Raw genomic sequence first — 16738 nt, 5'->3', positions numbered from 1 at the left:
AATTAAAGTAAGAAATCATAGCTAGGTTATCTGTTTTAATTATTAAGAAGATATATTATTAATTAAAATAAGAGGTTAGTGTTGTCAAAAAGGTAGAAGTGTAGTATGGTCGAAAATGCAGGAGAAGGGTATAGTCGAAAATGCGGGAGAACATGTCTGCATTTTCGACCAAGCTCTTCTCGTGCATTTTCGACCAAGCTCTTCTCGTGCATTTTCGACCAAGCTCTTCTCGTGCATTTTCGACCAAACGCTTCTCGTGCATTTTTGACTAAGCTCTTCTACTGTATTTCCGACTAATTTCTGAACGTGGTCATAAATCTCACTAGGGGGGAGGGGGGCCTATCAGACCTACTAGCGGTATAATATGTATATGATATGGTATTTCTACTCCTCCCTATTGTCCATAATCTCTGACCGCGGTCAGAAATATAGTATAGTAGTTTGATATGGTCGAAAATATAGGAGAACGCCTTGGTTGAAAATGCGGGAGAAAGGTATGGTCGAAAATGCATGAGAACATGTCTGCATTTTTGACCAAGCTCTTCTCGTGCATTTTCGACCAAGTCCTTCTCGTGCATTTTAGACTATCGACCTTGAACTTCTTAAGCTATAGGAAACTACTACAAATTTCGACCCTGAATCTACAATTAAGGTAAAATTCATAGATTTAATTATCAGGAGGATATATTATTAATTAAAAGAAGAGGTTAATATCGGTAAAAAGGTAGAAGTGTAGTTTGGTCGAAAATGCAGGAGAAGGGTATGGTCGGAAATGCACGAGAACATGTCTGCATTTTCGACCAAGCTCTTCTCGTGCATTTTCGACCAAGGCCTTCTCGTGCATTTTAGACTATGGACCTTCAACTTCTTAAGCTATAGGAAACTACTACATTTCGACCCTAAATCTACAATTAAAGTAAGAAATCATAGCTAGGTTATCTGTTTTAATTATCAAGAAGATATATTATTAATTAAAATAAGAGGTTAGTATTGTCAAAAAGGTAGAAGTATGGTTTGGTCGGAAATGCAGGAGAAAAGCTTAGTCGAAAATGCACGAGAAGAGCTTGGTCGAAAATGCAGTCATTATTTTCAGTCTATTCCTCATTGGGAATTTCGGACCAAACGCTAACCCAATTGGGAATTTCGGACCAAACCATCTAATGCAGTTCGAAAACTTCAACATCCCACCACAAATTTAATAAAATAGACAAAAATAAACAGATTTCACATGTCAGTTCAGAATAAAAGGGGGTATAAATGAAAAATATAAAAATATTTAATATCATTCTATAGAGGGTACCATATACACCGGTTTTTAACTAGTAGAATAAGATATATACTACTTATAGGTCTAGTAAGTTAGATCTTAGTATTAAACCCTAGCTACTAAGGTAGATAAAGAAGCTATAATAGAACTAGGAATACTAAGGAGTATAGTATAATAATTAATAGATATATAATTACTAGGGCTGTCTAATAGTATAGCTAGTAGTAACCTTACTAGGGACCTATATTAAACTATATATAATCCTACTAATAGGAAAGGCTTAGACTCTTATTAACTTAAGGGTAACTAATAATTTTATAAACCCTAGGTTTTAGGAAAACTAATAAGTCTTTACTAAACTATTAATATATATAATCCCTATTATAGGATTTAATAGAGAAGTCCTTTCTAAAGGAGTAAGCGAAGAAACTATTATACTACTAATATCTATCTATAGGTACCTAGAATTAATTAAGTTTAATATTCTAGAAATAGGAGACTACAATATTATTTTAGGGATTCTATAGCTTAGGAAGTATAACCTAAGTATTAATTAGTAATTAGGATAGATTACCTTTAATAGGTATAAGTATATAGAATAGTATAATAATTATAAAACGTATTAGAAAAAGTCTAGCTAATAAGGTAAGAATAGATAATCCTAGAAGAAGAGGATTAGGGTATTAGCTATAGGCGTTACCTTAGATACTATAGAATAATTACCTAGTATATCTAACTAGGAACTAGTAGAATATATAATTATCTAAAATAAAAAGCTATATATAACTAGTAACGAACCCTAGATTCTTAATAAATACTAAGAGTTTATAGACGTCTTTATAGTACTAGCTAATAAAGTATTACCTAAATATAGACCCTTTAACTACGAAATTAATATAATAGAGGGTACTAAACCTACTTTTAAACCTATTTATTAGCTATTATAGAAGGAATCCTAAATACTTAAAGAATATATTAATAAAAACCTATAGAAAGGTTATATCTAAGCCTTAAAGTTATTAGCTAGATATCTAGTTATTTTTATACTAAAGAAAGATAGAAGTCTTCGACTTTATATAGATTATTAATATCTAAATTTAATTATTATTAAGGATCGATACCTATTACTAGACTGCGACATCGCCCGTCCATGGACACCTAGGAGGTGCCCATCGCCCGTCCACGGTAGGCGGTGGGCTATTTGGATTTTCGAGTACCTATCTATAACGCCCACAGCCTATGGGCATGCCTATCGTGGGTATGCCCACGATGCCCACTATTGCATAAAGTCACCTAAAATAGATGTATAACTCGCTAACTACACATAATAAATAACCGTTATATACACCTATTTTACCAACTCTATATAATATTACAGATATAATCTATAACATTTATAAATTTTATTAAAATATCTAAGTAAATAAAAAACTATAATATATATAATACGACTTAGAGTATATTCTTTATAGAAATACGCTATATTAAATAGTATTTTTATTAACTTACTAAATTATACTATAATAGTTTAAAGATATATATTTAAGTTAGTAGTACATATTAACTATTTTCTGCAAGTAAAATACTACTTCTATCTTCTGCTCTATTATTTATTTAGGTATAATTCTTTCTAAGAGTATTAGTATAATTATTATTCTATAAGCTTATATTAATAAATTTTATCTATTCTATTACTAAAAGGCTTATATTATTATTCTAAGAGTTTTAAATCCTTCGATTCTAACTTAAGATAGGCGTTTAGGTATAGTTCTATAGACGTGCCTATAGGCATATCTATAGACAAAGACCCTTATAGCTAATTAGCTTATAAAGGACAGTAGGTATATACTTAATTTATAATCTATCAGATCTATATAATATACCCCTTTTACTAGTAACCCCTATTTTACAAAGTTGTAAGTTACCTATTATAAGTTAAGACTACACACTCTCCCTTAATTATTATACTATCCCTTATATTATATTAACTATATCTTAACCTAGTGCCTATACTATAGGGCCTTCTTTACTTCCTCCGAGCTCTTAACTAGACCTCTCCTATATTAGTGATATATTTAATTCTAACCTTAATCTAAATATTAATCCGAGTCTCTTTAATAGCTAACAGACTTCTATATCACTAATAGAGTCTAAGTTTATTCAACTGGCCTTTCTTAATTACTCCCTTAAACGCGTCGGCCCTAATTAGAGAAAGTAGTTTATCCTTTATAATATAATAAACGACGCCTCTAAAGCAAAGTTTATTAAATAGTAGTATATAATAGTATATAATAGCGGTACTAAGATATAATAGCTATAATAGGATATAAAATATATATTAGATATCTAGAAGAACTTCTACTAGGTAGTATATTATTTTATAAGCGAACCTTTAGTTATATATCGGACGTATAGAGCTATATTACCTTATCTAAGTGTAAAATAAAGCGGTACTAATACACTAAAGCGGTATATAGTATTAAGTAAATACTAAAAGGGTAGTAAAAGCAAGTTTATATAATAGTCGATTATAGAGACTATATAATATATACTAGTAAGTCTTATATAATTATACCCTTTAAGATAATTAATAAGTTATATATTAGGCACTAGTATTATCTTATATCTTAAGGTTCTTAAATAACAAATAGGAAAGAGAGTAGATTAAATATCTTACTAGTCTAAACCTACTTTTCTAAGTACTTAAAAGGAAGTAGTTTACTTCTTTAATTCGAATAGTATAAAAGGCTCTAGTTAAACCTACTCTACTCTATCCTTATACTACTTAACGCTAGCTAAAGAAATTAGTTAAAGATAAGTAGTATACAATCCTTACTACCTTACTATAAGATACGAAGCTCTTAGTTACTTTTAACTACTAGATATCGCCTTTCTAGTAAGTATTTATAGCAATTATAGGGTACTTTATTAACTAAGACTAGAATTACTATAAGATCCTACTTAGATTTAAACTACTTAATAGGGTATATTCTAGTATAAATCTAAGTAGAATACTTATAGATATCTTTAGGAAGCTTAATATTACTAATTATATATTAGCAATTATATTAGATAACATACCTAATAATATAACTCTAGTATAGGTAGTTTAAGACTCTATTAACTCCCTTAAACTACTAAATAACCTAGTAGTTATTCGAATCCCTTATCTTATATATATTATCTAACTAAGCCTTCGTAAACTACTTAGATTAGTAAAGGTCGACCCTTAGAACGATACTATAAATCGGAATATTTCTAATATCTAAGCCTAAGCCTAAGCTTAATTACTCTATATATCCTAGAGTGAACAAGTTATTATACAAACCCTTATTAAGGTAAGTATATTACTTTATTTCTTATTTAATATACCTAATAAATATATAGATTCGCAGGCTTACTATATTTATTAATATAAGCCCCTAACGTTATAATGATTTCTTCTGTCTCTAGACTAATAGAGCAAAACTTACGCCTATCTAAGATATTTATATACGCTAGAATTTAACCTTCTTAATACTTTATTATATAAAACGCCTTAGTAAGCTATATAATAAATACTATAATAATATTAGGACTTAGAAATATAAACTTAGTAAAGCAGAATAGTAATAGGTCGACTACCTTCTATATATCACAGAGCTATTTTACTACTTTACTATAGTACTTTTAAAGACTAAGGAGATAATAATATATTATATTTTTAGTATTTATAATACCCTCTTTAATTACTTCGAGGATTCTATCACATAACTTACCCTAAAAACTATACCCTAGAAGAAAGCGATACTATAAGCCCTTAATACTAGGATAGTAAAGCTTATATCTTACTATACGAAGACAAAAGAGATCTATAGTAATCTCTACGTAATTAGAATAATTCTTACACCCTAGTATAAGCTTCACTTCTTCTTAAGTAAAGTATAGGGTACGTCAGAGAATAATATAAATTAGAGTAATTAGTATAAGGAAACGCTTCGCTAGTTTATAGCTCCTTACGCCTAAAGATATACCTAGGTATAGCCCCTATAAGGAGAGTAAACGCCTAAGCGTCACTTAGCTAGTATAAGTAACTTAGACGCTCTCCTCAATATTCGGCCTTACATTTATTCTAATCTATTAATATTAGAGTATAAACTCGCTAGATACCTTAAAAAGCGTATATTATATTTACTATTATTATAAGTAGGAATACTTATACCTATTATAGTAAAGAGAAAGGTTAATCCTTTAGAATTCTAGAAGGAATATAAGAATAAATTCCTAATTCTTTTAAATATTACTCGCGATATTCTCTTAATTCCTATAACAGGCACTAGAGTTAAACGTCTGTTTAATTTAGTATAGGATATCTGCTACTACCGACGTAAGTAGCTAAGTACGAAGATAATCTAGGATATTATAATATTCTAGTATAAAACCTAATTTGATATTAAAATAGAAGAACTACCTAATAAAGATATATCCTTAGATTCTATATAAGAAGTAGATAAGTAGAGAGAGGCTGAACTTACTACTAATATACCTAAACTAATTAGCGATAGTAAGGATTCTGAGGATAATGATCCTATTAGGCTAATCGAGTACGAGTTTATAATAGAGAGTTAGCTTCCTTGTCTATCTATTATATTAAGTATACGGAAGCGATAGAGAAGTGAGTTTATTAATAGCGAAGATAAGAGTAGTCTTTATCTCCCTCTTTATAGAGATAAGGTTAGCACTTAAAGGCGCTTTAGTTTAAGAGAAGTAAGGAAGTGTGGTAAGCCTAGTGATAATTAATTTATATTATATTAGTATAAATATATAGCTATAATAAATATAAGTCCCGAGGTTATTTTATAAAGGCTTCTAAAGCCTAATTTTCTAACCCCGGTTAAAAAACTAACAATTATATTAAATCATTATATAAAGGCTTCTAAAGCTAATTTCTGACCTCGGTTAGAAATTTAATAGTAGTATTAAATCATTATATATAGGCTTCTAAAGCGAATTTTCTAACTAAGGTTAGAAAAAATGTATATATAATTAAGTTACTTAAAAATATAGAGAAAAAATATATAAATAATGCAAGTCACGAGGTCAAGAAATTTTACTTACTAAAAAGGCCTATGGGCGCCTATGACGCCCACAGCCCGTAGGCCCTAAGGGTAGGGCCCGTCTATGGGCCCTATGGATAGGCCTATGGATAGCTTACATAAGGCCTATGGGCTATGCCCACCCGCCCATCCATGGGCGATGTCGCAGTCTACCTATTACCTTTAATTTATAAGATATAGGATTAAATTAAAGGAGCTAAGTACTTCTCTAAGTATAATATTACTAATATATATCACTATATTAGAATTAAGCTAAGATACGAATAGAAAACAGTATTTAAAACTAAGTTTAGATACTATAAATATAAGGTTATACCTTTTAGCCTTACTAATATACTAGCTATATTTTAATACTTTATTTTTAAAGTATTAGAGGAATATCTTAATATCTTTATTATTATATACCTAGATAATATCTTAGTATTTTTAGTAACTCTTAAAGAATATATTAAGTATAATAAACTAGTACTATAAAAGTTAAGAGAAGTAAAGGTTACTCTTAAGTTAAAGAAATATAAATTCTATACCTAAAAAATGTTATTCTTAGGATATTATATTAGCCTAGATAGACTTAGGATAGAAGAAGATAAAGTTAAAAGTATTATAGAATAGCTAATACCTAAAACTATTAAAGAAGTATAGTAATTTCTTAGTCTTACTAACTATTATCGAAAAATTATTAATAGGTATACTAGAGTAGTAGTAAGACTCTATTAACTTACTAAGAAAGAATAAAGGTTTAAATAGGATAAAGTAGTAGAGAAATTATTCTAATAACTTAAGTAACTCTTTAGCTAAAGGATAATTATAGCTATATTTAGCTATAATAAACCTATTATTATAGAAATAGATATATTAGACTATACCCTAGGGGCTAGACTAATATAACTAAGACTAGATAGAAAATATTAACTAATCGCTTTCTAGTTAAGAAAGATAATACCTATAGAACTTAACTATAATATATATAATAAAGAACTATTAGCTATAGTATTAGTATTCTAAGTTTAAAGAGTATATCTAAAAGGAGCGAAATATATAGTAATAGTTAAGTCTAACTATAAAAACCTTACCTTTTTTACTACTATAAAGGTTCTTATATAATAATAAGTATAATAGGCAGAAACCTTTATATAGTATAATTTTAGAATTAAATATTATAAAGGAACAGAAAATAGCTAAGTAAATATATTAAGCTAATAACTAGACTATAAGCTAAGTACTAAAGTAGTAGAACCTATAGTACTAAAGTAGAACTTAGATAGTACTATCTTATATAATAAGCAGTTACTAACTATAATAGTAGAGGTCGAAAATAGTAACCTACTATAATAAATTAGGAAAGAACTAGAAACTAATATAATTAATTAACTCCTTAGAGAGAATAATAAACTTATTAAAGACGAAAGTAGTCTATTCTACCTATATAGGTTAATCTATATTCTAGTTAAGCTCTAGGAGGAAGTAATTAAGAAATATTATAATAATCTTACTTATAAATATATAAGAATAGAAAAGATAGTAGAATATATTTCGCAAAATTATTATTTTCTAAATATAAACTATAAAGTTAGATTCTATATCTAGAGCTATAATATATACTAAAGAAATAAACCTATATATTACGTACCCTATAGAGAATTATAATTATCTAAGATACTAGCTAATCTATAGGAATAGATTACTATAGACTTTATTATAAAGCTACTAGTCTTAGAGAGATATAATATAATTATAATTATAGTTAATAAGCTTACTAAGTATACCTATATAATTCTAACTATAGAAACTATTAATATAGATTAAATAGCGAATATAATCCTACGATATATAGTTATAAACTATAGACTACTAGCTAAAATTATATTAGACAGAGATAAGTTATTTATATTAAATATATAATAATCTTTCGCGGATTAGATAGGTATTAAGCTTAGACTCTCTATAGTATACTACCTATAAACTAATAGTTAAACCGAAAGAGTAAACTAAACCCTAAAATAGTACCTACAATACTATATTAACTACTAGTAAAATAACTAGGTAGGACTCCTACTAATAGTATAACTAGCGTATAATAATACTATTTACTCTATAATCTAAGAATTACTATTCTTTACTAATTATAAGTATAATCCTATAATTTATAGATAACTAATTAGTAGAGTAGCTATAGCAGAGTTAGTAAGGCTAAAGGCTAATAGGCTAAAATAGTTATACCTATAACTATCTAGAGATATTAACTTTATTAATCTATAGATAAAAAAATATTATAACTAAAAATATAAAAAGGGACCTAACCTAAAGAGAGGAGAGAAGGTTTACCTTTTATACTATAATATTAAAACTAAGCGACCTAGTAATAAACTAGACTATCTATAGTTAAGACTATTTAAAATTAAAGAAAAATTAAGATTAGTTAATTATCGCTTAAAACTACTAGAAAGTATATAAAAACTCTATCTAGTATTCTATATCTTATTACTCGAACCTATACTAAATAACGCTAAACTTATAATAAATATAAAAATCGAAGAAGAAACTAAAAATAAATATAAAGTCGAAAAAATCCTAGAAATAAAATATATAAGCGAAAAACCTTACTACCTAGTAAGATAGAAGGGGTATAATACCTCTAAAAATATATAAGAACTTATTAAGAACCTAAGGGGCTACCCCTAGCTAGTTTAATAGTTCTACTAGTACTAGTAGCGGAGAAAGCTAAGCTATCTTAGAAAGATACTAAAAGATTAGTAATCTCCGCTAGTATCTAATTAAAGTTTAGGTAATCGGTAGTAGTAGTAAGCTATTTAAAGTTAAGGGTAGAAGGAGAAGCCTACCCTAAAGACGTTTATTTTTTATTAAGAATTTAAAGGAGCTTAATATTATACTCTAATATTTTAAAACCCTTTTATTTAAAAAAGGCTATCTATTTATATAGCTAACACTAATAAAATATAGCTTCTTAGTATTATTTTTATTTATTTAATACCCTTTAATATAGTTCTATAAGATACGCCTATAATTTACTTAACTTAGGCTCTAATAGATTAAGTTTATTTTTATTTATTTTAAGGTCTAAAGAAAGTTTATCCTTAGTATAATATAATAAATCCTATTCCTAACTAGTATAGAAGTTACACTTATATAAGTAACTAGTATAAGTATACGCTATATATTTAGAATATTAGTAAGATTAATCTATTAAGTAGGCTATACTAGCTATTTTATAGTAATTATAAGAAATAGTAGTAGTAAAACTATTATCCTTAATATAATCTACTTAATAATAGTAAGCTTCGGAGGAGTTAGACAGAAGCTTAGGGGTAAGCTTAGATATAGAGTTAGCTTTACGTTTAGGTATAATAAGTATATATTATTTAAAAAAAAAAGAAAATCTATTACCTACCTAAAGGGAAACTATAGATTTATAAGTCTTAGGATAAAACTTCTAAAAAGAGAGGAGGTAATATTACAGACCTATCCGTTACTAATTAGTAGAGACCTACTAGGTATACTAATAGGCTATTAAAAGCTAACTAGTAGACCTATTATTAGATTATATATAGTATCCTATACCTTAAGAACCCTAGGTATATAGAGAAAAAAAAACTATAATTATACTAAGTAAGCGAGAGTATAATCTACTCTAATTAAACCTACTCTAGAGAGGATTTCTGTTATATACGTTACTATACGTATTAATAAACCTCTACTACTATAACTACTATCCTAGGCTAAGACTATATATATAATTATATAGGTAGTAGAATAGTAGATAATTAAATAGTAGAATCTATTATTAAGATTCTACTATACTACTCTCTACTTATCTATATAGGGAGAACTTAGGGATATATAAAGACACTTATTTATATATCTAGTTTAGTTCTTCGTCTTTAATTATATATTATTACTTATATTTACCTTTAGACTACTATAACTCTTTACTTAATTATAACTTAATAATACTCACAAGCAGACTAATACTTCGGTATAGATCTACTTAGCGCTCTCACTAGTATCGTACTTCGCTCTCTTAACAGGACTTAGGCTATAGTAAGGCCTGGCAGGCAATAGCTCAATTACAATAGATCGTTGACGTTAGATACACGAGGAGTATTAAGGCAAGTATACCTAGAACCCATCTAACCTAACTATGACCAGTTAGCAGTGCGTAACATTATCCTAGTCTTTAACCGCGGTCAGAAATTATACTTACCTAGTAGTATTAAATAACTTTATATTATAAGTATAAATTAAGATATAGTATATAGTCTAAAGTATAGAAGCTTAATATAGTATAAAATATAGTAGAAGGATAAAACCCTAGAAATATTCTAGATATATATATTAATATATTATTATTATTACTTAACTTAGTCTAAAGAACGATCTATATACCTAAACACTAGACACAAAGAATAATATAGATATAGAAAAGAAAGTAATAATAATATATAGGGGATTAGTATAGAGACACCCCCTCCCTATAATTCGACACCCCTTTCAGTAATTCAACACCCCTTTCAGTAATTCGACACCCCCCCTACCTGATTTTTCAGTACAGCCTTCCTAATCGGGTACCGCTTTTACTTTAACATCTACTCTAGTCTACCGCACTCCACACCGCCTTCTAATTTCATACACCGCTTTCGTCTCAAAGTCTACTATAATTGTAGTAACACAGTAGGTACCTACAATTTATATATAAACTCCTAATAAAATTAAGTCACTTTTATTATATAGCACTTAGTATAGAGATCTATCTAATTAAAGAACTCTATAATCTAATTCTAGTTTATACCCATTAACCTACCTTCTTCTACCTCATCTTTAATAATTATTCTTATCTAAACCCCTCCGTTTTATCTATTTTTCTCGTTATTTTTATTATTTAAGCTATCGATATAGCCTCTCTAGGCTTCGATTACCTTAAATCTAACAATTCAGACGATCCCGACCGTATTCTTAAGTCTCTACCCCCCGCTATACCAAGCACTAATCCTAGGCTAGGCCTAAGCACTAAGCTAAGCACTAAACTAAGTACCGAGTCTATATTAAGCTTTATATTCCCGCTTCCGCTAATAGACCAGATATACTCTACCTCTAAAGAAGCGATTATCTTAATTAATACCTTTACACGCCTATATAGGTATACAGTCACCTCTCTATACTCGAAAAATACTAAAAAAGGCGTAAAAAAGACTATTTATCTCTACTATAACCATAGTCGTAAGGTTATATAGGACAAAGATCCCCCTATAAAGCGTTAGAATACTAATACACTTATAATTAGATACCCCTTTATAATCGTACTTTACTTTAATCTCTATACTAGGCTTTAGTATATAATAATCAAGCATTCTATGTCTACACATAACTATAAACCTTTACCGCCGTTAACCTATCCTACTATTAGGGCCCTAGAGCTTACCTATAAGAAAGATAAGATTAAGAACGCACTTCGACAAAGCTATATAACCCGCTAAATTCTTACTAAATTACGTAATGCTGATCCTAATAACGTATTTCACTACCGAGCTGCGCACACCCCCGAGCTGCGCAGCCCAGAACACATAGTGGAAGCGATAAATTACAATATAATATTTCAACAACGGTTGTCTACATCAGTTTTTCCTTGTAGCCAAATGCTTTTTATGTGATATCTAGCCACTTATTAGAATTTAGGGGACTTTAACAAACTGGTGACTGAGATATATATATTTCAAGAGTTTAGCAATGTATTTTTCGATACCATAACAATGCAAGCTCTCGATTTATTTAAAACTGATATAAGATATTTGAAATGCTTATCAATTGCTATCAGCGAGTAATAAAGTCAAATAAAAGCGTTGGTTGCTGAAATATCATGTCTTAATTTATCGCTTTGACTATTTGTTCTGGGCTGCGCAGCTCGGTGGTTTGCGCAGCTCGGTAGTGAAATACGTTAGTACAATTATTATGTAAGATATCTATAATATATATAAGAAGCTAAATTAGATCTTTCTTACTAGCTATATACCAATCTAAGCGCTTTTATAAGAACTTCTAAAGGATAGTAACTAGATTTTTAAAGTATAAAATTAATAACTAATTCTATATCTCTACACTATTCTATATACACAAGTCGAGTATCAAAATACTATAAATAAACCTATAGGTAATCTCTATAGATTATATATATAAGACTAATTAATACAGTCTTCCTCTTCTTAATATTATAGGATTTGCTATAATAGGATCTACCTTCTATACTAGATTTGCCTTTATATATAATAAGAGGGAGGATACGTATAAAGTTATACTTAGCTATCTTACTAAAGTATACGAATCCCTTAGTCTTAATCCCCCTTACCTAAGTACGATTCTTACTAATAAAGAATAAGCTTTAATTAATACTATTAAGAGTGTATTCCTAGAGACAAAGTATATACTCTATATCTAGTATATTAATATAAAGATTATAGGTATTAGTCGCCGCCTTCTTACTAATCAAGTTATACAAGCCTATCGGGATTATAATTAGTCTACCGAGGCCTAGTCTACTAAGGCTTAGTAAGCTAAAGAGGATTAAGAAAAGGTCGATAAAGGGTAGAAAAAAATACTAAAATAGTAGAATCATAATTTATACTACTACTCTTGAAGAGTATTAGCGCTAGTAAGAATACTTTTAAGAAAATTATAGTAATCTACTCTTCTAACCCCTTATCGAATATATATAAACTAAATAGCTTAACAACTACCCTAAGCGTTTCCTTTATATTTATACCTCTCAATACCTTCATCTTAATAAAATTGCGACCTCCTGCGCTAAAGGTACTTATTAGCTATTAAAGCTTAGCCTCTAAGTATTAAATAATAATTTACTAGTTATCCTTCGCAGTTTCGACTATATAATTAACCTCTAATTCGCTAAGGTTTAGTATAGAATTAATACTCAGAAAATTCAAAGGCTAATAAAGAAAGTCCTACTACTTTACCAGTTACTTACTAATCGGATCTTAGTATAGGCGATTTAACTAATAAAAGAGGTTTATAAGAGATATCTACTAGAAAGGGAAGAAGGAAAGCGACTAATCTACCCTATCTATAACTATAATTCGAAGAATACCTCTAGATTTCCTTATATTTATATTATTAAGGCCTATAATAATAAGAAGAAGTAGCTCGAACCAAAACTTTATTATTAGCATTAGCATTTATATAGTGTTGATAATACTCCTCCTATTAATCCCGCCCTTCTTATACAGGACCCTCTTCATATATATTATCGAGGACGGCCCCAAGGTATACAAAACTTTAGGATTAGTACCCAAGCGATATAAGCTACCCAATCTTCTGTCGACCTATTAACCCAAACCTAGGCTCTAGAGAGCTCCTCTATCTACCGAGACCTATTATTATAGGAATCAAGCCGGGGATAGGTTCGCGGTACACCCCGGGGGCGTACTCGCGGTTAGGGTCGAGGTACTACTACTAGGGGTACTAATACTAGGGGTATTAATAATAGGGGTACTCGTACTCGCGGTAGGGGTCGAGGTCAGGGACAAGGACGCGGTTAGGGACGCGCGGTAGAGAGTACCTAAGCAAGAGAATAATATATTTGTAGAGTATAAGCAATAATTATAGAGAAATATATGATTTTTTCTAATTAAAATGCATATCTTTTCACTATATAAACTAGAATTATTATAGTAGTAGCAGAATATATAGCAGTATGAAATTAGACTAGCAGAAATTATGGCAGAAATCCTAGTCGCACCTAGTCGGGAAGGCGGTACTAAAAAATCAGGCAGGGGGGTATCGAATTACTAAAAGGGGTGTCGAATTACAGGGAGGGGGTGTCTCTATACCAATCCCCAATATATATCAATAATTATACCTCTAGGTACTTTTTTAAAGTAAAAATAGGTAGTTTTGAATATTTATATTAGTGAATAGTCACTGAATCCTAATTATAAAGATAAAAGACTTAGGTCTAGAATCTAGATATAGCTTATACACTTGTAAAGAACAGTATTTTATCGACTTATATAGTATTTTATACAACCTAAATAGGTAGTATCTTAGCAAATTATGTAGGAACGGTACTATATAGAGACTACCGTTGGTACCGCAGCACCATACGGTACCGAGACCGAGTAACGGTACCAAAACCTGTAAAATCACGCGGTACCCCGCGACACCGAGCAACGTTACCAAAATTAGCTTGGTACCGCGTGACTTGTCAAGGCCTAGGCCTTAGCAAACAGCAACAACAAACTATACAAACTTCCCACTGCTTCTATCCCAATCTAGAATCCCAACCGAAGTCGGGATTCAGTAGCAGAATCCTTCTAACCGCGGTCAAAGATTCTTTCATAATCAGTTTTGACCAAGGTCAGAAACTCCTGCTAGGTGGAAGCTAGCTCAGATTGTGACAGCCGTAGCCACTTAAGAATAATTATTGTACCTCGGCTCTTACAATTAAAAGCTCCTTACATAGCTCCCTCTCTATATCACGTTGTTCGACGGAATGGGAGTACTTAGCTGCTGTAAGTAGTTGAGATCGGCATAAGTGAGGACAGATTCGAACTACACTATTTCACGCTATTAAGCTCTGTCAGCCACCCCTCTATCATAAACCGCGTGAGTTCTGCTTTACATAAGTAGGCGCAATGTGGCTGGCTGAAGTGGTACATAATCATGACCCCTTGCCTTTCAACCCCCTGAGCAGATATAGCCCCACATATTTTGACGCTAGACGGGCCGACGGGCCGCCAGCTGCACACGACCGAGTTGGACCGCGGCGAACTACGTACGTATGTACTGATCAAAAAATGGAAAGTTTTCCGGCCCGCATGCCTGAGGGTAACCAGTGTTACTTACCAAGCTGGTCTGAAATGAGCGTAATTGTACGCGTGACGATAATTCATGTGTTCTACTCTTGACTCTGCGACAGCACAGCCCCAGTATCTACACTAGATGCTAGCCTGGAATACTGCCCTTAGAGGCTGACGAAGGATCTTTTAAGTCGGATGGCATTGATGAGATAAGGTTAACTACATTACGCCTAAAACATTGACGTACGGCAGATTTACAGTTTCACAGAATATGATATGATGGTTTGATAATACGGTCCATAATAATGAAATAGTGCAATTTGAATGGTGCGCCAAGAAAGCCGCATTCAGCTTCCCCCACTGGCTAGGTAACTTTGATTGTCTATAGCAAACCGACCTGTCGCCTCCAGCGCTCGGCAGACACATTGTCACCTGCTCGTGGTTTCCGGCGACAGTACTCACCATTCTCGTGAGGAGACTAAAAAAGTTTCCCCTTCGACGACGATTGTACAAATGTATTAGTATTCCTCAGCGCATCCGCGCCCGCCCGACTCCACAGACGCGCGGGAATCGTACTGTCATTGAACCGAAACTTCGTCCTATAGACACGAGCGCGGTCATACAACGCCTGGATTTACGTGTTAGGTGTTCTCTTTGCTGTATTCCAAACCATGGCAGAGCCATTAGACATCCTATCGGTACCTCTACTTGTTATCGGCATCTCTACTTTGACAGTTCAACAACAAAAGGTCCACTGACTATTCGCATTTTCTATTTGATCTGGCCCATAAGGGGAATGGACTTGCCATCTACCAACTAATGACCTTGATATGATCCTGATCGTAGGATCCATCAAATCGCACCTTTGCATGGACATTCAGATAGAGTGTATCGCCATCCACGTAGAACTTGAGGGAACCTGAAACAATCCAGAGATCAACCTTGATCTCGATTCCATCCTTCAAGCTTCCAGTGAATGTACCTAGATCGATACCGAGGATAGATACGGTAAGGGATATAACGCCTGTATCGAGGTCGATATAACCGTCAACCTATTTTTTTTGCATCAGTTAGCACTTACTATTGTCAAAGAAAGTACGAGACTGTCCCAGTACTCTGTGGGATTAACATACAGAAACGATTTCCCAGCTGAAGTGGATCGGGATCCGAATGTCATCTCTTGGTGGCTGGGCCCGAAGTTCCTTCGGTTGGGAGACCGCGAATTGGCCCCTCCCCTGGTCCTGCACCCTGACGATGGTTCCTGTACTGAATGTGAGCGGAGATGTACAAACTACAATCTCAACAATATAAATGCATACCGGCATGAACTCGAGACATGATGAAGGTAATCGGCTTCTGGTTACTGATTGAAAGTTGGTGCAAATCAGAGACGGAAAATTATCTTCGAAAGGCGTATGAAAGACCTATGAACAGAAGCTCAAAGACACTGGGAATTGCATTCAATTTATAACACAACTTCTATGTATAAAGTAACGGTTGGATTCTTGTCCGGATTTGCACTACACCCCTACCTTGACTTGAAGAATGTT

General features: G+C 31.5%; 1 protein-coding gene across 1 annotated transcript; it reads right to left on the bottom strand.

The window, feature by feature from the left end:
- Nucleotides 1-15997: 15997 nt before the first annotated feature.
- On the bottom strand, nucleotides 15998-16526 carry PGRI_082050 (uncharacterized protein; the record flags this gene model as incomplete). The annotated part of the gene is made up of 3 exons (XM_040795919.1): nucleotides 15998-16240; nucleotides 16322-16449; nucleotides 16508-16526. 3 exons carry the CDS (start codon nucleotides 16524-16526, stop codon nucleotides 15998-16000), a joined length of 390 nt encoding a protein of 129 aa, XP_040651485.1.
- Nucleotides 16527-16738: the final 212 nt, after the last annotated feature.

The sequence above is a fragment of the Penicillium griseofulvum genome (assembly GCF_001561935.1).
Source record: "Penicillium griseofulvum strain PG3 chromosome Unknown contig_78, whole genome shotgun sequence".
Classification (NCBI taxonomy): Eukaryota; Fungi; Ascomycota; class Eurotiomycetes; order Eurotiales; family Aspergillaceae; genus Penicillium; species Penicillium griseofulvum.
Note: the sequence above shows the minus strand (reverse complement) of the source record. Positions and strands in the feature narration are given on the sequence as shown.